Here is a 17510-nt window from a genome sequence, read left to right as displayed (position 1 = left end):
TCGTATTGGGAAGTGTTAATTGTCTTATATTTGATCAAGTCTGCTGCTCATTCGAAGCCATAGTTGATCTTTTAAAATTTATTTTCATTACTTTAGAACTTAGAGTTCTGTAAAGTCCAATAATAAACATTGTATGGTATTATGAATGAATTATGCTATTCTTTAATTTTTAGGAACCCCACAACTGTCTTCTCAAGTCCCAGTGAGGTTGAAAGTAGTAGACAGATCACAGCCTATTTTTGATAGGCAGTTCTATAGTGCTACAGTGGCAGAGAATGCAGAGTCACACACACCCATTGTGACTGTTACAGCGCATAGCCAGCTTAACAGGAAGCTTATCTACACCTTAGTGGGAGGCAATGAACACCAGACCTTTGCCATGGAACATGAAGAAGGTAAGATATCATACTTTTGTAATAAAATTGACTGTTAATTTTTTTGGCATTTTAAATGAAGTGCTGTATTTTGCGTATTAAATGTTCTTTTCTATTTTTGGGTATTATTTGTTTGTATTAAGATTTTGAAAAGGCTTTTGAGATTTATAAATTTATCCATTTATGTAGTGCATCATTATTGTGTAGTATATTTCAATGACTTTAACATTGTTTCTTTGGATTGGAACTTAAATTTTCAAGTATTAATATTTGTATAGTCTGAATGATTTTTATGTTCAGGGAAAGTTATATAAAGTCATCTTTACCATTGCAGAGAGCTTTACCATTGCAAGTCCATTTGTTGCAGTGACAAAATTATTTTGTTTTACTTTTTTAACCTTGAATAGTATGGACTGTACTAACAAATGCAAAGCAATTGGAGTTATTATTAATGAGGATAATTTATATATATTTAGAATCATTTGTAATTTACCTTGTAACAAGCCACTTGTTGAACCTTTCTGACTCACAATGTGTACTTTATTACAGGCCTTATAAGAGTTTTAGATGACCTAGACTATGAGACACGAAATGCATACCAGTTAACTGTCCGAGCTACTGACAGTTACTCTGGAAAATGGGCAGAAGTAGTAGTGTCAGTGCAAGTCATAGATGTTAATGACAATGCACCAACATTCCATGAACACTTCTACAACATTAGTGTGTCAGAGGCAACAGCTGTGGCAACTCCAATTTTAACTGTGACTACAACAGACGAAGATACTGGACCAAATGCTGGAGTCACATATCGTCTCATGGGCCTAAATGGAAGTCTTCCTGAAAATTTCTACATGGAAGGAGATTCTGGAATCCTTATTTTGAAGCAGGGTCTTGACCGAGAAACCACTCCAGTGCACCACTTTTTAGTTCAGGCCATTGATAAAGGAACACCCCCACTTTCATCCACAGCTCACATTTTCATTACAGGTAAAAATGTTTAATTTTGGTTTTTTTTATTTCTTATGCATCCATTTGTCACCTTTGATTGACCAGTTTTTCTGTAATGTTTGTAAAGTTTTTTTTATTTATATAAAGAGAAAGCAGTTTTATTGGATTAAAATACATTTCTGAAAAAAGAATACTAGAACATGATTTAGGCAATTCTAGAAAATGGAAATAAAAACCTAAAATATGTAAATCATTTTTCAAAATATAATTGTTTTATCTCTGTTAGTAAATTGAACATTACTGAATATTTACCATTTTTTGGAATCATCATTGTTAGTAAATTGGAACATTACTGAATATTTACCATTTTTTGGAATCATCATAATTTTGACAGACAGGTTATATTAAATAATTCAGAACTCAAACAACATTTTTAAAAATTTTATTTACTGATGACCTTTTCCATTTTTCAGTGTTGGACATGAATGATAATCCTCCAGTATTTGAGCAAAAAGCACAGCATTGTGTTGTTACAGAAGGTGCATCTCGTGGTCATTTTGTAACTCTTGTTTCTGCATCAGATGAAGATGTTAGCGACATTGATAAGCTTACTTATTCTGTTGTTGAAGGGAATGAATTACAAGCATTTGCTATTAACTCTGCAACAGGTAAATACTCATACGATTTCATATTTCTTAAATATTAATGGCAACTTAAGATCCAACAAATTTATGATATTATTGAGGTTAATTTTTCTTAAGTCTAGTTTCACATGGCCTTTAGAATGGGTGTTGATTTTTATTTTTAAAATTATTTATTCAATCAGGTAAATATATTTTTTCCTTTCAGGTGTAGTGACAGTTTGGAATAGTCAGAAGCTTCATGAAACTAATCAGCACGTTCTCAACATATCAGTAAGTGATGGTGTATTTACTGCGTATGCACGATTGGCAGTTTCAATTACTCCTGTAAATGGCCACTCACCAACCTTCAAGGTTGCCCAGTATGATGCCCATATACCTGAAAATTCAGCAGTAAAAACAATAGTCGCTCAAGTTTCAGCCAGGGATGTGGATTCTGGTCGCTATGGAGATGTCACATATCATTTTACTGGAGACAATGCCCTCAACTTTTTCAGAATCAATGAAAACACAGGTCAGTGTCAAATAATATGTATGTAAATAGTTACATTAAAGGTTGTGGAAGACATGTATACTGCATATTGATTGCTTTATTTACTTTCGAGTGTTTTATAGATCTTAATGAGACTAGTTAAGGACTTTATTAAGTCTAAACTGACTTTCCTTTAAATATATTCATATTTAGGAGATGTATGGACCAACGAGGTCTTTGATCGTGAAGAAAGGGCAGAGTATTCTTTTACTGTTATGGCTATGGACATTGGAGGCCGTACAGGATTCACTACACTTCATATTACTGTGGATGACACCAATGATAATAAACCTGTGTTCATGCAGAAAGACTACAAGGCCATCATCAGGGCTAATGCAACAGCAGGATCTAGTATTCTCAAGGTAAATTTGCTTTACCAGTTTAATTTAAAAAAAAAAACTTGTTTCGTGACATACAATGCCATGTGATAGGCATTTATTCAAAGGTATTTGAATTTCTGCGATAGGTTACATTCATGAAATGCACATTTTTCTAGGTATTTGCTCAAGATGCTGATGCTGGTGAGAATGGTACTGTTACTTATCATTTCCATGACTCAACCTTGCCCGACATCAGAGCATCTTTTGACATAAATTCAACTACAGGAGAAATCATCTTGAAGAAAAATGCTCAAGACTTAGGTAGGTTAAAGCTCATTTATGTCATAGGTTTTAATTTGTACTTATCAAATATTTGTTAAATTTATATTGAAAAATATTTTCTCAACATCCACTCTTTGCCGTAGATGGATGCTTCTAAAAATAAGCTGGAATAAAAATTATTTTCAATCAGAAGGATCTCATATTTTCATTAATTTTTCATGGTCATGGTGAACCTTTTCTAGTCTGTTTTAACATTTTACTCACATCACATATGTGTACACTGTATTTGTTGTTTTCCAGGTAATTCAGTGTTTGAGTTCTTTGTTGAGGGTCGAGATGGTGGTCGGAGAAATCTTCATTCAGATGTAGCTGTGTTGCTGAGGGTGGTGGATGTCAGTGTCAAACTTCCAGAATTTTTGTCTCGCAAATATACCCTTACTGTCCCAGAAGATACTGCACCAGGTATGTTCTTATGCATATTTTGTTAGCTAGAACCTCGGGCTTCCTCTTATTTCATTATGTTTGGAGTAAATTGAATACGTACTTAGTTATGAAATCTGTATTGTGCTCAGTACAAAAACTATAGACATTTTGTGTATATCTGATAAAGGGTACAATACTTGGTAGTACACATATTGTTAATAATTACTCTAATTTCAGTGTTTCACTACTTAAAAAAAATTACAATGCATGTAAAAAAATTACATTAATTCTCTTGATAGTTTAAAACTAATAGTAATCAGCCTCTCTTTTGTTGTAATGTTACTGTATTTTTATCTCCCAAACATTAAATGGAAGTATTTGTCCTATGATATTTATTAATTCATTTTCATTATGTTTTCTCTCACTAATGTGACAAATTAATTAAGTATTGTATATAAAAGGTGGTATTTTTTTTACTCCAAAAAATTTGCTTTATTATCGTGAATTTTTACTTCTGTTAATGCCATTTTTCATTTTGACTTTATTTTATATTGAATTTTAGGCACTCGAATTGGCTCAGTGGGTGCTCGTTATGATGGAGAACTTGAGTATACAGTTGACTGGGGTGGTCAGGAAGTCACTCCTCCTGTGTCTGTCACTCAGGAAGGAATACTAACACTTACTTCAAGACTGGATAGAGAAGAAATTCAGCGACTTTCTCTAATTGTCACTGCCCTGCCAGTTGATGAACCAGAATTGGCAACAAGTACCAATGTGGTTATTGAGGTTAGTTATGTATATTACTTGCATTGAGTAGGATAATGTGAATAGTATTAACTTAGGCTCCTTTTTTGTGTAGTGACTTAATAGTACAGATGACAATTAGTAGAAATTAGAATGTACCACATTTATTAAGGTTGAAACAACCATGTGTAGTGTATCTCAATATTTATGTATGTATTTTTATATGGTTGATTTAAAAAATCATGTTGATCATTTAAATACACTTATGCAAAATTGGAAAGAAGTTTGTTTTCAATGTTTTCAATGTTTTTTCCCCTAATATTTTTAGGTACATGATGTCAATGATGAATCACCTGTGTTTGAAAGTGAAAGGTACTATGTTTCTGTTGCTGAAAATACACCTTCTGGATCAAATGTAGTAAGAGGTTGGTAGTTTAATTTTTTGCATTGAGCTCAAGCAATGGCAATATAGTATTGTACTTTGAATGTCTCCTTTACAGTAATGTGACCAGAAACATTAAATGAAGTAGCTTCTTGTAGATGTGCATTACAAGATAAATGTAATATTTATTTTATTTATCTAATGTGATACAGTATACTGTATGCAGAAGGATTTCTGGATGGGCTGCTATTATGATTGACCTATTTTTAAATTGAATGTAAGTTTGTAAGATATTGTGCTTTTTTTATAGTTTGGGCCAGTGACCGTGATGCTGGAAGTAACTCTGAGATTCGGTATATCATCGATGAGCAGTCACCTCTTGTAGAGAAACCTTTATTCACCCTTGATCCATATTCTGGTTGGCTTTCACTAAACCAAGAATTGGACGCTGAGGCTAAATCAAAATACGAACTGACAGTAAGAACTCCGTTACTAACATAACTTTTGTTTGAGATATAGGCTTTAAGATGGTAAATGATGTATACACCCTAATTTTGCTTTACTTTTGAAAAGTGAGAGAATTTTTAGTTTCCCACTGATATAGCATTCTTGTATTACAGGTCATAGCCAGGGATAATGGAAATCCAAAATTAAGTTCTACTGCAATTATTGTCATTGAAGTCATAGACTACAATGACAATGCTCCACTCTTTGTTAAGGAGAGTTACCAAGCTTCAGGTAAGGTTTAAAGTATTTTATGTGTTTTTGTTATTTTATCAAGTTGAGAGGATGCTCATAGAGGGAGAGATTTTTTTATTCTGTTGATTTAAAATGCTCTTACAGTTTCTTCCTTACAAAATAAATACATGGTTTTCATTCTAATATGTCATAAAAAAAGGTACAACAAATAGTATATGTTGCCAAGGGAGAAACAATATTTGACAGAATTGTAGTTGGTGTAGGAAATGATGACATAAATCTAGTTATGGTTGTTCATGTCAGTGAGGATTAAAGTTATGAGTATGATATTGGTTTTAGTTATATTATATTTAATACTGTAAAACAAATTCTTTTCCACAGTTATGGAAGATGCTATACCTGGAACGGTAGTTGTGCAGCTTGAAGTCATTGATTATGATCTCGGAGGAGGGGCATTGGATGGTGAAATGGGCCAGAACATTGTTTATTATTTGACCTCAGGAAATGCTCTTCAGCATTTCCATGTCCGGGGTGGTGGACAGATTTATGTTGCTAAGAGTCTTGATCGAGAAACTGTGGATCAGTATATCTTGGAAGTAACAGCAACAGACGGTGTTTATGTCGCAAAATCTCTGGTCTTTATTGAGATTTTGGATATCAATGGTGATTATAAATTTTTAGTATCTTTCTCTTATTTCTTAAGGAATATGTAATTAAGTTTCCACAATTCAATATTTTGTTGTTTACACTTATGTAAAGGTGTATTGAATTTAAAGGTTCTTATACAGCAAGTATTGATGCTAAATGAATGTTATGTAATAATGATGAAACCAGTTTCCACAGATGCATCATTGCTTTGGTTTTAGACTGGTTTTGGCCAACTTGACAAAATATTTATGTATTAGCATCATGTTTGTTATCAGCACTAAGCAGTTTAACCATACATAATTATGGGAATACATATAAGGTGGACATAAGTTACTCAATTTTTATGAAAACTTCTTGGGGCCTATGTAATTCTCAGCTACCTGTAATATCATACTGTCCTTTTTTGTTTTATGTATATTTTGTTGTATCATAACCCATTTGAGAAAAGAGTCTTTGTGCTTTGCCAGTAAGTATAGAAGTTGTGACTAAAATGGTTTGGTAAAACTGCTTTAGCGCAGTAATAATGCTGAAGGAAATTATCTTTGGCCTACTTATTAAAACTGTTGGTTAAAAAAGAAGTAAATATATTTAGTACATAAGGAGATCATTTTTTATTTTCATTTCATGGCATAACTGTTTTCTAAAAGAATTTCCTCTGCATTTAATGTTGCATATTTTTTTTACATTTTAGAATGCAAATCGATAATAGTACATATTTTTCGTCCATTCACAGATAATGGTCCCCTTTGCACAACTCCTGTTTACCGTCACACTGTAAGTGAAGCAGCCCCAATTGGCACCTTACTTCTTACTGTGTCAGCTACTGACCCTGATCTTTCATCTCATCCACAATTCTTCCTTACGGGCCCAGGAGCTGGCAAATTTGCAATGGACATTGATTCTGGTCAGTTGACTATTGAAAATCCTTTAGACAGAGAAAAGCAGTCTCATTACTCTCTAAAAGCTACCGTCAAAGATGGTGACAATCTTGATTGGGAGTGCTCTTGTCAGCTGGAAATAGATGTTACTGATGTGAATGATAATTCCCCAGTATTCAGTATGCCAAGCTACAGTGTCAACGTTCCAGAAAACTCACCAGAAAATCTGTTGCTTATCAAGGTTCATGCTTCAGATCCAGATAAAGGTATTTCCTTGAGCTGTTGTTTTGCTGTAATTTCTGTTGTTTAAATGCTATTTTAGGTCCTGTTTTGAAACATTATATGGGAAATATATTGCTAACTTTATACCATATTTCTTTTATTTCAGGTGTTAATCGTAAAGTAATGTATGCATTGGAAGGGAATGATATATTCCTGTTGGATCGACAGACTGGCATACTAAGTGTGACACAAACTTTAGACAGAGAAAAGCACCCTATGTACAACCTTACTGTTATAGCAACAGACCATGGCACCCCTCAGCTGTCTACAAGGACTAATATTCTTGTACTTGTATCAGGTATGTTGTTACTGTTTACATATACAATAGAATATCCATTAGTTATTCAAGCTTTTTTTATTTTTGTATATTATACAAATGATGTGCTTGCTTCATATCCCACTAAGTCAGAAAAGCTCATCTAATTTTCTGCATATGTAAACTTCAAAACTGTAGCCTCAATATTGTAATGTGCCAGAATTTCTTTAAATTAAAGCTTGTCCTTTTTACTGCATGTTTGAAAAATATAATCATGTAATAATGTCATTGAGAAATTTGTATTATGCATTGTATCTTATAATCCTTTCAGACGTCAATGACAATCCTCCAGAATTTGCAAGTCATACATATTACACAACTGTAACAGAAAGTACAAGCATTGGTTCTGCCATTGTTCGTGTATTGGCAACTTCAAGGGACTCTGGTAAAAATGCCGAAATTACCTATTCTATCATTGGAGGTAATGAGCATCGCAAGTTTGCCATACATCCTAGAACAGGTGGGTCAGCAAAGGAGTAATATTTACTTCAGTTGTGTACTCATGCAATGGTTGTGTAGTTCTCATATGAATAGAATTCTAAAACTGATGTTGTGTAGCTTTGATTTCATAGGGTAAGTTTTACACACACAAAATTTGTGTAACAAAGCAAAATGAGAAATTGTCACAATAAAACAGATTAACAATATAACTATACAGTAATAATATTCCAAAAAATAACATACTTAGAGAACCTAGTCTACAGAGCAATGTGATTGATGCAACACAGTGTAATTCAGGGAAAAGTTGATGTGAAAATTTTTATGATGATATTTGATGTCTGATATCATTTTTGTAAATAAGGTAGCTTAACGGTCAACTGCATTTCTTATAACAGGTGATGTATCAGTGTTGGACACGCTGGATTATGAAAGGGCACATGCATATCAACTAACAGTACAAGCTACAGATGGTGGAGAGCCCCCTCTCTCAAATCATGCTACTATCAATGTTACGGTGACTGACATTAATGATAATGCCCCAATATTCCTTCAGAATTCTTACTCTGCTGTCGTCAATGAGGCTGCTATAATTGGAGAAAGATTGATACAGGTACAATATTTAAGAATTTTATTGCTAAAGCTTCTAACATCAGATATCAAGCAAAATCATACTGGTAATGGATAATGACTTTATAGGTAACTGTTTTGTTGTTAATCATAGGATAAGCTTACACAAGATGATATGTATGTTGTATATATGTTCCTTGCTAGCATGTATTCTTGTGTTCAAGCACAAAAAGAATTTTTTTTTTGGTGATATAAGTATGCATTTACTATTGAAGTACAAATTGATAATGTAATACAGAAGTTGTGTTGTAGTACATCTTTCCTTCCCATCACAATGAAATTTAGGGTAAATTTGTGACATGTAAAAATGAAAACCGTCATAAATTAATTGTCTTATTTTCAGGTTGTTGCTACAGATTTGGACAGCTTAGGAAATGGTAGAATCACATATGGTATCGCTAATGGTGATCCTGATCACCAGTTCAGAATTGATCAACTGTCAGGCTGGATATCTGTGGCTGGTCCACTCGATAGAGAGAGTGTTCCATCTTATGAGTTGGAAATCATTGCTCTTGATCAGGGTATTCCACAGAGATCTGGTTCTGTTATGCTAAATATTGAAGTCAGTGATGCAAATGATAATCCTCCTGTATTTGTGGAAACTAACCACACATCCTATGTTCAGGTATGATTTCATTGTTAATTTTTTTATTTTGTGCTGTAAGTGTTTTCTTTGTACATACGCTGACTCTAAGTTTTTTGTAGGTAATCATTTTATTTGATCTTTGTTGTCTTGTGCATATTGATGTTATTTAATGTACATATTGTCAAAAATGATCTTTTATTACTTTTTGCAGGAAGACAAGCCTGTCAATCATCTAGTATTTAAATTTGAAGTCACTGATGGTGATGAAGATGCTGCTCGAAATGGAGGGCCATTTACTTTTGAAATTCGATCAGGAAATGAAGAGGGAGCATTCAGAATAACTCAGGATGGTCATTTACGTACTGCCACAAAATTTAATCACAAAGTTAAATCACATTATCGTCTCCAAATACGTGTATATGACAATGGAAGACCACCACTATACTCTGAAACTTGGATTGATGTCAAGGTAAGGGTATACCGGTTAACTCCTCTCAACTTGGCTTACGTCTGCTCGATAATGGGCTTATGTCTGTCTGGTAAAGAGCTTTTTGAGATTTGAAAATGAAATTCCAAAATGACACGGAAAAAATGTAACAAAGTCTCCTGTATGGAGGCTCCCAACTATATACGTAATTGGATAGTATTCTATACTATGTAATCTATATAATCTATATAACTATATAATTGGATAGTATTCTATACTATGTAATGGGCAAAATTTATAATCCCATACCACCTCATAAATTCAGGAATTAATAGACGATGATCTACTGATTATGTATTGCCCAGTGATACCATTAATGAAATTTTAAATCCCAAATTTTGGTTAGCAAAGCTGGGAGGGATGGTTAAATGTTGGCAGTCACAAACACTTTTTAATGCATATAATGTAGAGAAACAGGAATTTTTCCTTTGACAATGAATTAATTGGAGATGAAAATTGTATGGTATCAACTTCCCACTTGTAGAGATGGAGGAACATAATGATAAATATTTTTTGTGTATGTATTACTTTTTTGAGTTTCATGGAAAATTTTGCTCTTACATTTAAAAGACTCAGTCGTTACACCTGTCATTCTTTGCTCATACTCTTGTTGTTGGTCTATTAAAATGTTTTGTAAATAGGCATCCATGAAAGATGAAAGGAAAAGTAATCTTTTTGGAGCAGGAGCATCATTGTATTCAAATTTAGAAATGGGCATTCTATAGTTAGCTATATTTTTTCTATTGTAGTTTAGTACTTTGAAGAAGCATCAGAATAGCCACAAAGCTAATAGAGAAGTTTAGATGTTTTTCATTTGCAGGGAAAATCATGTTCCATACATAGTTTAATTTGTGAAATTATTTTCCTGTTGTCTTTCAGATCATTGAAGAGTCCCGCTTCCATCCAGTAGTATTTCCTCTCAAAGTTACTGTGTTTGTACACACTGGGGATTATTTTGGAGGGATTTTAGGAACAATTAAAGCTGCAGATGAGGACCCCTATGACACACTTACATATTCAATCATGCCAGATGATCATGGACTCAGCAGGAGATATTTTTCCATTAACTCACATAATGGCACTTTAGCAGCACAGGGAGGCTTAGATGAGGGCACTTATTTAGTAAATATCTCTGTCTCTGATGGAAAATTCACGACATACAGTAAAGCTGAAGCTGAAGTTATTGACATAAGTACAGAAATGATTAATAATTCCGTTATTATTCAGCTTGAGGGAGCAACTCCAGAAGAATTTATTTTATCTTACAAACGAAGATTTCACCGAGGTATCAAAAACCTACTGAATGTTAAATCACGTGATGTTATAATTTTAAGTCTCCAGCCATCTCGCACAAGATTCAGAAGAAATACCAAGAAAAAGATCTATGCAAAACCTATGTATCACACTGCTGATCTCGATGTCCTTTTTGCTGTTCGAAGGACTCCTGATGAATACTATAACCGAACCATTATTCGGAAGAAAATTGAAATTGGTCGTGATAATTTGGAGTCAGATTTAGGACTGCAAGTGATTGAAGTTGTCAAGGATAAATGTACAGAAAGTTCATGTGAAAATGGAAATTGTGAAGAAAATATTGTCATTGATAATGACCAAGTTGTTATTGCTACAGACACTGTCAGTTTTGTTTCATTACATCATCATCATGAAGCTCGATGCAGGTGCCACACTGGCTTTTCTGGTGCTCGATGTGACATTGCTGTAAATCAGTGTGCCCACAAGCCTTGTCAGTCATACCAAATCTGTGTACCTGATAGTTCAAGACTGGGATATATTTGCATTTGTCCTAAAGGATTAGTGGGCGCCACATGTGAACAAAATATAACAAACTGCGTTAATAAAGAAAACAGCCCTGAATGCTATCATCCAAAGTCCCCCATGACTTTCAAGGGCAAAAGTTATGCGCAGTACTCTCTGCGTAATCCCATTGAGCGCCACTTTACCTTTTCATTGTGGTTCAGAACTCTACACCCATATGGCAACATAATGTTCACAGCTGGTAGAATTGATTACAGCATTCTAGAGGTAAGATATTTTTTTAAAGTTTATTAAGAGTTAAGAAAAAGAGAATTCACATCACTTCTGTTGAAACATTTGTCAATTCTTAAATGATGATTTAATTAGATGATGAGGGTTGCAAGTGCATTTATTAACATAAGTTTATTATCCTTGATAATATGTTTTTTCTGGTGATGCTTCAAATTCAAGTTATGAATTGAAAGTATTAGGTAGAGTAGTTTTACAAAATATTAACTCAGATTCTCCTTGATCTTTACTCTCTAGATATATATGCCACTAAAATGGGGTTGCTATATTTAGAAGTGAGTGTCTCAAAAATAAAATTGTACAGTAGCTGATATGTAAGATACACGTAAATCTTGGCCATACATTTAAAATACAATATGTAATAATGAATCAAGTTATACAGTTGCTTCATTTATATATATGTGTTTTCTTCCATACACTTTATATTATTGCTTTTGCTTATTTAGGAAATAAGATGTGTGGTGTGATCAGGACTGTAATATTTTTCCTCTTTTCAGTTACAAAATGGAGAACTACATTATCGATGGGATTTGGGGAGTGGGGAAGGATTAGTGGCTGTTTCTTTACGTGTGGATGATGGTCAGTGGCACCATGTTGGACTGGAGAGGTTTGGTAGCACTGCAGAAGTAACTGTTGATGCAATGTATCGGGGGCAAGGTGTTTCCCCTGGATCATCAGACTTGCTGAACTTAGATGACCCTTATTTATATCTTGGAGCTGAAGTTCGACCTTGGGCTGGTGCTCAAGACCCTCGCCAGGGCTTTGTTGGTTGCATCGATGATCCTCGTATTGATGGTACATCTTTACCAGTGAGTCACACTGATTCAACAACCGTTGCTTCATTAACCCGGTTAGCACACATTCTGCCACTGTGTCAAGCTGCATTGCAGCCTCCTGGAGTGTGTGGTTCTCTTCCTTGCCTTAATGGTGGCACTTGTGAAGAACAAGGTGCCTCTTTTATTTGTCAGTGCCACCCTCGTTTCCAAGGGTCACGTTGTGAATTGGATTCAAATCCTTGTGCATCTTCCCCTTGCCTCAACAATGGCCATTGTGTCAACATTGAAAATAATTACATGTGTGAGTGTCCTGCACGTGTGTCAGGGCCACGGTGCCAATACATGTATTGTAATCCTAACCCTTGCTTAAACAGAGGAATTTGTGAGGAAGGTATATCTGGACCAATCTGCAAATGTCGTGGCTTTACTGGTGCTTACTGTAATATTGACATAAATGAATGTGCAAAGAATCCTTGCCATAATGGAGGAACATGTATTAATAGTTATGGAAGCTTCCGTTGTATGTGTCCAAGAAATGCATCTGGCACATACTGTGATGAACTAGGTGGAGTTGTTATTCCCATCGGCATGGAAGAAGTAAGTAAAATGCCTTTTGAAGTGCATGTCATATTGACCATGGATTTAACATTAATTCTACAGAAGTATGGTATTTATTTCAAAGTAAATTATCAAAACTGCTGAATACTCCTAATTTTATTAATATTTCAAGAATATTTTAAAATTTATAATTGCTGTATTTCCCTTGCAGATTATTTATATAATCATTGGCATTGTTGCTGTTGTCATCTTGGGGCTCATAATTGTATTGGCAATGCATTGTCGAGAACGAAGGGCCGCCCGCAGACGTCAGTTAATCGAACAGACAAACCATGTTATTCTGAAGCCTAAAAATACAGACAATCATCATAACATATACAAAAGAAATTCAAAGTTGAGCAATTTGGAAGCATCCCAGGTAAATAACATATTTTGGTTTTAGCATCGTATTGATGAGTTTTATGTGTGCCTATCTGTGTGAGTATTTATTTTTATTACCGGAGTGTAATTTGCTAATCATTTACCTAAACTTTGTTAACTTATATTTATTGCACTTGAAGTAAGTTTTTAAGCTAGAAATAACTCTTAAAAATAAAAGAGTATAAGACTACTCATTTCTGCTGTTTTGTATTTGGTAGTTATGCAAATACAAAAGTAAAGTCACATTTAAATGCCAAAGTAGTTTTCACAGCTAGTTATTGCTTCTTATCACCATATTATTCTAGCCTTATTTAATTGGTTTGATAGAAGCTGTGCATGTGCTATAGGCTTCGAATTATTATTTCACATGCATTTGAATAAGTTTTGAAACATTTTTACACCCAATATGTTTCTCTTTAGTGACCTGACTAACATCAAGGTAACTCATCAAAATGTAGTATTTACAGTATATTGAATTTAGTACAGTATAATTATTTTGAAATTAGGTGATTTTCTCCCTGTTTTATATTTGCAGTTTTTTCTTTTTATGATGCTAATATGTGTGTTAATATTTTTCTGATTGCAATTTGTAGCAAATCCTTTGTTTTAGTTTGAGTCTGTATTTTGATGGCTTACCCTTATTCCTGAGCAGCTCAGTCAGGGTTTTTAAGTGTTGTGTTGGCTGTGCCTGACTGTTGTGTTGGCTTGTATGTGTTGCAGAATCCGCACGGTTGCACGCCTCGCCCCGACTCCTACCCCACTAGTCCTAGTGAACCTGCCTACATGCCGCTAAACAACTTTGACACCATCCGTAGTTATGGCTCTGCTGGGGACGAGCTAGAGAACCTTCCACAATATTCTCGGGACTTTGTCCAAAATATATCGAAGCCCAACAGTCTTCTTCACCATACACCTCAAATTAATCCTCTTGGAACCCCTAGAGGTTCCACAATGGGATCAACCAGGGGATCCACCCTGTGCTCCCCAAGTTCTACCAATGCTGCTGACTCTGACAGTTTACACAAGCCTTGGAAGGATGCATTGGCACATAATCTCAAGGATACCTACTATGAAAATAACAAAATTCAAAATGGTTTGTATTGATAGTTGATTTATGAGTTTTGCAGTTTTTATCGTATTCAGGGAGGAAGGGTTATTTAACAGAAATGAAGAAAATTTATGGGCCTATAAAATGCTGCAACTATTATACTGGATAAAATGCACTTCAGTTTCTTTAGTTTACTGAGGTTAGGTTTAATAATGGTAACCTTGCCAATGCATTTTAATATATGTAAGAGTATTCTACTGTTCCTGTCCATGAGGTTTTTTGGTCGTAAATAAGATAGAATAATTTGAGTTGTCACTTGGGGAGCTTTCTAAGAAATGTTTACCTGAAGGTTTAGAGACATGCACATTTTTTATTACCATATAAAGAGCTGTTTTTATTTTACTACAGCTATTCCTTATACATACAGTAATTTACATCTCTAGTGCATGTGATGGACAGGTTGTCTGAGTGTTTGGACAATGCATTGTTTTGGCACAAGTTCAGATTAATCTAAACCAATCTACAAATTTTGAATTAATACAGGTATTTAAATTTAAAGCTCTTTGTTATTATAAGTTATACGGTAATTAAATTAGACAATGGGCAAGGTACATTTCCCTGATATTAGACATGTGCAATGTTGAATGACATTTATGAAATTCCTATGGAAGCCTGCAGTTAAAATAAAATACAATTTTTAGGTATTTGATTTATCTAATAGTGGTGTTATTGTAGTTTTGAGCTTTAGATTTTAGGATATTTTAGACTGAAACTAGGAATGTATTATTTCATTGAAAATTATTTTATGTATGTGAGGGGACAAAATTTGCAGTACACAAGCAAATTCTTAATCTTTCAAAGAGGAAGAAATTTTAATGAAGAGATTTCATGCTCAGTAGGTTGGGAATGAATATTATACACCAGAAGCTAAGCAAATTAAGTTTAAATGCTCATTAAGTATTTGAAGTATAATTTGTAAAACTAATACTATACATGGAGGTATATTTCCAAATTTTTTGCATGCTTAATTCTTCAGAAACAATTGATTTTGTAGAAGTACTGTACTTTCCTAGTTTCTTGAAATATATAAATCCACAGTGATTGCGGGTCATCACAAGATAAATACTATAAGTACTATTCTGAGACGATTACAGCAGAATTTATTCAATAGTACGTACTTGAATATTAGGAAGGTTGTACGAACAAAGGCATGTGTGCTTTACTAAACTGGAGGAAGCAAAAAAAATTTTGCTACTAATACCATTGTAGTCTCTATCAGTAATATTTTGGAATTGATAGATTTTGTTTAGTCTTTGTGTTTTTAACCTCTTTAGTTTACGTATTTTTAGATTTATGATAATTTACTTTTGTAATTTAGTATAGGTTATTTTAGAAAATGTGCATTGAATGTGCAGTAATACTGTACAAGGAAATTTTGTAGAATGTTAACTGGTAAGGAAATTGTATTACAATGTACTAGTTTATTGAGCTTACAAGAGTAAGGTACACAGGTACTTGTAGTAAAGTTAGCCATACAGTTTTTTAAGGTTCGTACATTATAGGTTCTGGTAGGTTTTAGACATATTGTTGAGTACTTGCAGTTGATATGAGTACAAGTACCTTCTAACTTATTTCATAGGAATACTGTATGTTACCAAGAGCATAGGCTAGAGTGAATGAATTTTAGTTTTATGAATTTTTTGTCATTTTTACTTGCACAAGGATAATTCGATAAAACTTTCAGGTAGCAAAAAATGCCAGCCTCAAAGATTCAGTTGATGCATTTCCTACCTCATTTTTCAGTGAGCCAACAAAGTGGGTATGACAGGGTGTGAAATGGTGTGCTGGAATACTGAAAGCTGATATTTTCAGTACTGTTGAATTTGATGAAGCCCTGTGGTAGAAATAAAGGACTCGCCAATTTGTCTTAACAAGAGTATTGTTCATTCTCATACTGTTTCTGTGGCCTTTTCTTGTCTGGCTGTTCAGGTCCTTAAGCCTCATCTTCTCCAATTTTCATCCCTTATTTTAGAACAAACCCTTCCAGCCAGCCATATGAGAGGGTAAAGTGTAGCTCATTTGTCTGATTAAGCTTTTACATACTATAGTAACAAATGTATTTTTATAATGGAGTAGCTCAACCAGAGCATAGAATTATTTCAAGGCCTAGCCTAATGGTCTTTCTTTAAATGCAAGTTGAAAATTAGATAAAGTTGAAAAATAATGGAAAGTTAGGTGGTAAGAGACCAATAGATGTGGAAAGTAAAATACTATAGTAATCAGTTCATCTTGCAGTACAAGGATTGGTGCTGAGAACTTTCAGGCACAAGGCTATAACCAAGGAGAGCTGGCTAGTATAGGGAGTCCCCGGGTTACGACGGGGGTTCCGTTCTTGAGACGCTTCGTAAGCCGAAAATCCTAAGAAAAGCTTACTTTTAATGCTTTGGGTGCATTGAAAACTATGTAAACTGCATTCTTATTGCATTTTTCATCAAAAAAACCTTCAAATATTGATTATTTTGCATTTTTGGTGTCATATTTCATCTGCCAGATGGGCGTTGTAGGCGTCGTAACCCTGGAACATGCGTCGTAACCCTGGAAATAATGTCTAATGAATATAATTGAGAAGCGCCTTAACTTCGGAACATCGTAACCCGAACCCGTCGTTAGCCGGGGACTGCCTGTACAATGGTAGACTGATATAAATCTGGTTTCTACTTTAATGGTTACAAGCTTTTTCCAAGGACAGTTATAGTTGTTGGAAGGTGTCAGAGTTTTATCTGATTTACGACCAATTAACTCAACATGGTGAAAACTTTATGAACAGTAGCCATCATGTTTTTAAACAATCACACTTACAAGAATTAGATTTAATTATTTATATTCACATAAACACATGCTTATTCTAATTTTTTAAAATTGCTTTAGCTAACTTGAAATATTGTTTTATTGTTTCACAAGTTGAGATTATGTAGTAAGGATAATTGTATTTAATGATTTTGGTAACTTGTCCCTAGGAGACTATAGGGTCACA

At 34.1% G+C, this 17510-nt stretch overlaps 1 protein-coding gene across 8 annotated transcripts in view; it reads left to right on the top strand.

Annotated features, from left to right (window-relative positions):
* Positions 1–17510, top strand: part of LOC135207178 (fat-like cadherin-related tumor suppressor homolog) — a 304650-nt gene that overhangs the window by 260348 nt on the left and 26792 nt on the right. For 5 of the 8 annotated variants that reach the window (XM_064238764.1, XM_064238782.1, XM_064238772.1 and 2 more), the window contains 22 exons: positions 174–395; positions 924–1361; positions 1796–1990; positions 2172–2477; positions 2649–2857; positions 2992–3136; positions 3398–3559; positions 4083–4306; positions 4593–4689; positions 4957–5123; positions 5267–5384; positions 5727–6008; positions 6727–7137; positions 7260–7451; positions 7741–7929; positions 8306–8520; positions 8881–9162; positions 9335–9592; positions 10490–11653; positions 12172–13047; positions 13220–13426; positions 14149–14521. In XM_064238764.1, coding sequence (XP_064094834.1) covers positions 174–395; positions 924–1361; positions 1796–1990; positions 2172–2477; positions 2649–2857; positions 2992–3136; positions 3398–3559; positions 4083–4306; positions 4593–4689; positions 4957–5123; positions 5267–5384; positions 5727–6008; positions 6727–7137; positions 7260–7451; positions 7741–7929; positions 8306–8520; positions 8881–9162; positions 9335–9592; positions 10490–11653; positions 12172–13047; positions 13220–13426; positions 14149–14521 — 6732 coding nt within the window. The remainder of the gene's footprint in view (positions 1–173; positions 396–923; positions 1362–1795; positions 1991–2171; positions 2478–2648; positions 2858–2991; positions 3137–3397; positions 3560–4082; positions 4307–4592; positions 4690–4956; positions 5124–5266; positions 5385–5726; positions 6009–6726; positions 7138–7259; positions 7452–7740; positions 7930–8305; positions 8521–8880; positions 9163–9334; positions 9593–10489; positions 11654–12171; positions 13048–13219; positions 13427–14148; positions 14522–17510) is intronic. The other 3 variants (XR_010312927.1, XM_064238796.1, XM_064238805.1) reach the window with 1 other exon arrangement.

The sequence above is a fragment of the Macrobrachium nipponense genome, chromosome 11 (genome assembly GCF_015104395.2).
Source record: "Macrobrachium nipponense isolate FS-2020 chromosome 11, ASM1510439v2, whole genome shotgun sequence".
NCBI classification, from domain to species: Eukaryota; Metazoa; Arthropoda; class Malacostraca; order Decapoda; family Palaemonidae; genus Macrobrachium; species Macrobrachium nipponense.
The sequence above is the reverse complement of the archived record's forward strand: the minus strand, read 5'-3'. Positions and strand labels throughout refer to the sequence as shown.